This window comes from Sinocyclocheilus anshuiensis, unplaced genomic scaffold (assembly GCF_001515605.1).
Source record: "Sinocyclocheilus anshuiensis isolate Anshui unplaced genomic scaffold, SAMN03320099.WGS_v1.1 scaffold1120, whole genome shotgun sequence".
NCBI classification, from domain to species: Eukaryota; Metazoa; Chordata; class Actinopteri; order Cypriniformes; family Cyprinidae; genus Sinocyclocheilus; species Sinocyclocheilus anshuiensis.
In genome coordinates this window covers 319925-323497 of record NW_015551069.1, presented here as the reverse complement: position 1 = coordinate 323497, position 3573 = coordinate 319925, and the positions used below count along the sequence as shown (strand labels likewise).

General features: G+C 37.1%; 1 protein-coding gene across 2 annotated transcripts in view; it reads left to right on the top strand.

The window, feature by feature from the left end:
• LOC107662171 (protein transport protein Sec24B-like) overlaps window positions 1-3573 on the top strand; it is a 32675-nt gene that overhangs the window by 1104 nt on the left and 27998 nt on the right. For both annotated transcript variants that reach the window (XM_016452087.1, XM_016452086.1), the window contains exons 2-3: window positions 485-1090; window positions 1197-1343. In XM_016452087.1, the coding sequence (XP_016307573.1) occupies window positions 485-1090; window positions 1197-1343 (753 nt within the window). The remainder of the gene's footprint in view (window positions 1-484; window positions 1091-1196; window positions 1344-3573) is intronic.

Genomic DNA, 3573 nt, shown 5'->3' with positions numbered 1-3573 from the left:
TGCGCGTTAAATATCGCATGCGATTAATCGTGCAGCCCTATTTCTAATGTACATCTAACATTTATTTAATATGGAGTGACAGGTGCATGTTGTCAAATAGCCAGGAAGAAAGTTGTGTAAAAAGTCTTACTATTAAAATGGTATTCTTTAAAGTACCATGCAGTGTTTATATTATATTATATTACATTATATTGTAGTTTTTATTAATATTTTGATTATTCTCAAATAATTTTAAATTTTGTATATTACTATGATATATATATATATATATATAAAACTAAAGGTATTTAGCTTTAATCATTCAGTATTGTGGTATTACCATCACTTATTTTTAAAACGAAATTAAAATTGATGCAGGTTTCACTTGCTGTTGTTTTTTACAGGTCAATTTGTATAAAACGTGATTTGTCTAATGATTATGTGTCACATTTCCATCTCATTTGTGTGTTGAAAGCACAAATCAAATTCATGTTGTTTTTGCCAGGTCCAGGACAGATGTACCCTGCCATATATCCTGCATCCAGCTACTATAGTTCTGCTCCGCCTACTGCTTACCCCACCGTGGCGGGACACAGCGCTCCTCCCACCGGCAAAATCCCTGTTTCGAGCACAGGCTATAGTGGGAACTATTACCAGAACAGCTCAGGGCCGTCGCCATATCCAGCACCAGGAACGCATCAGTACTCAAACGCCCCGGTACAGTCATTCCAGCAGACTGCGCCGTACGCTATGCCAGCTGGATATTACGAACAGGCTTATAGTCACCCCTCACAGGGGCAAACTCAACCCCAACCTCAGCAGCTGCAGCCCAGCCTGGTGCCAGCGTCCAGCGGCAGCAACCTTGGTGCCCCGCTGTACCCCATAGTTTCTTACCCATCAGCCCCTGGGAGCAGCCAGTACGGCACGCTGAGATCCTCCCAAACCGCCGCTGGGCAGCCACCGATTGTTTCAGTAATGCCACCGCCACCTACCCAGAGTTCGTTGCAACAGTATTCTCAAGGGATCGGGGCCACGCCTACACCAGCTCACCCGGGCTATGGAGCCCCGCCTCTTAGCCAAACAGCCACTGTCAACGGCCAATCAAATGCAGGTCCGTTTGAATTCATTATGTATGTTCACGCAACAGAATGCAGTCGAACACATGTAACATGCTTGGATCAATTTTATTGATTGTGTATTATCTGATGTATTTCTAGTTCAACAACACTACGACCAAAACCTCCACAATCCCATGAGCCATCATTACGCTGCGGGCCCTCCTAACTCACAGGGCCCTGATAAAGAGAGGCCGCCCTCAGGAACCCCAGGCACCGCTGTGCATTCCTCACCACAACACCATCCAGGTACAAACGATCCACTTTCACACTTGAACCAACAGTTGTTTGTTTCATTTCTTTCAGTAGACTGTGTTTTGACATTACTTGTGTGTCTTTTGTATTGTTATGCTGATTATCACTTGAACTATATTGATTAATTTATCTGTCCATTATTTACATAATATATATTTTACATTTATTCAGCATTTTATAAAAAAGTGCATCTTATTACACATCTTGCTAGGTCTCCGTTTGGGGGGAAAAAATGAATTGGGATTTTTCTGATAAAAATAGCAGTTGCAATTATAAAATACGCTAAAAAAAGCTCCAGGTTTGCTGAGCTGCACAATTTGGTCAACATTTTGTGATTATATATATCAGTATGAATGATGATGACTATCATGATGATGATTATTACAAAATATAAATTAAACAAAATAAATATATTTTTTTCATAATTTTACATTGTAAAAATTAAATCTAGTATTTAAGAAAAATAATAATAATTATAATTGTATTTTGCAGTAACTGAAATTACAATGCTTTTATTTATGGCTATATGTCGTTATGACTATTAAATAATAATATTTCTTATTTGTAGCAATTCTTATTACTAATAAATGAAATAAGAAATATTACTAATGTAATATTTCACTGTAAAATAAAAATATCAAGCATTTAAGAAAAATATTATAATTTTATTTTACAATACAACTAAAATTCAGAATTAATAGTGCTAATTACAGTACTAATACAATATTATGACGACTGCCTTAATTTAAAAAAATGTTATGATTATAAATCTATATGAATATAATAATAATAATAGTTGTATTGTATAAATAAACAAAATAAAAAATATTACTATTCAGATTTTTCACTAAAATAAAAAATCAAATAAAATATATATCTTATGGTACAGCTGTAAAATTGCACTAATATGTATGGCTCTCTTAATTTTCAAACGTTAATCTAGCTTTTATTGGACGTGAAATCGCAGGGAGCCCTTAAAGCTTCTCTTTTTTTTTTTTTGACAACAGCTGGGTTATAAGTAGGGCTGAACGATTAATTGCATTTGCGATAATATTGCGATATGAAAAAACATGATTTTCAACCGCAGAGGTTGCGATTACACTCGGTTACGTGACACGTGAGAGTAAAGTATTTTACCCCCTGGAATGCAATTTTTAATGGTGGACCCCCCTCGAAACGCGATTGGGCTAGTTTTGAGTAGCAATTGGGCGGGTTTTGTTGTGAAAACCTGGCAACCCTGGCACGCTACACACGGTATGTTTGAAAGCATATATATGAACGTACTTCAAAATGGCACATGGAAATTACTCAAGCAGTTACAGTGCATTTCATTACTGAAGACTTCGACCTTCCGATAATATATATATAAATATAGCTGCAAGCAGCAATCACGGGGCCAAGCACTCCAGAGGCAAATTGATGAGCTAAGCATGGCATGGAGCATCAGACCAAATGCAACAATGAGTAATAAAAGCAATTTTAGGATGATTGTAATTGAAATGGCTGAAAAATCATAAATACAACCACTAGTAATATGATTTATTGGCTTATCACTTTTGACCAACAGGTGGCGCTGTAATCAAATCATTTTGGTGTGTTCTGTGTGAGGTGACAATGGCACACACAAAGTTTGGTGTCATAATGTCAAAGTTTTGAAGAGATATAGCCTCAGAGTCATTTTGGCACTATACCTAAAATTTGTAGCAGCGCTGTACAAAAACGGTTTCGTCTATCGACACGAAATCCATAACATTTTGTCAGCACAGTCTGAAGATGATTTGACTCGATTTTGATGAAAATCGGACCAAGGCTTGAGGAGGAGTTCGAAAAACTAGGTTTTCAGCATAAATCAAAATGGCCGACAGGCAGTTCAATTTGCTAAGGGAAAATTGGTATGTTTGTTGTCGGCATAAGCCAAGGAATTAACGGATACAATAGGTGCCACTGCACCTTCGGTGCTTGGCCCCTAATAAGGTAATATATAGGGCTGTGTATCACCAGCAAAGTCACGATGCGGTACGTATCACGGTACAGATGCCACGGTATGATACGTATGATACAGCCTCCATAACTGTACCACAGTACAATATAGGTAATGGAATATGTTTCATGTTTACATTGGGCACTCCGCACCAGGTACAATATTCGGATTGTTTGCATCTTGTTTTTAAGCCCATAAATAATAATGTACTCGTTCTAATAAATTTATATTGTAATGTACTCA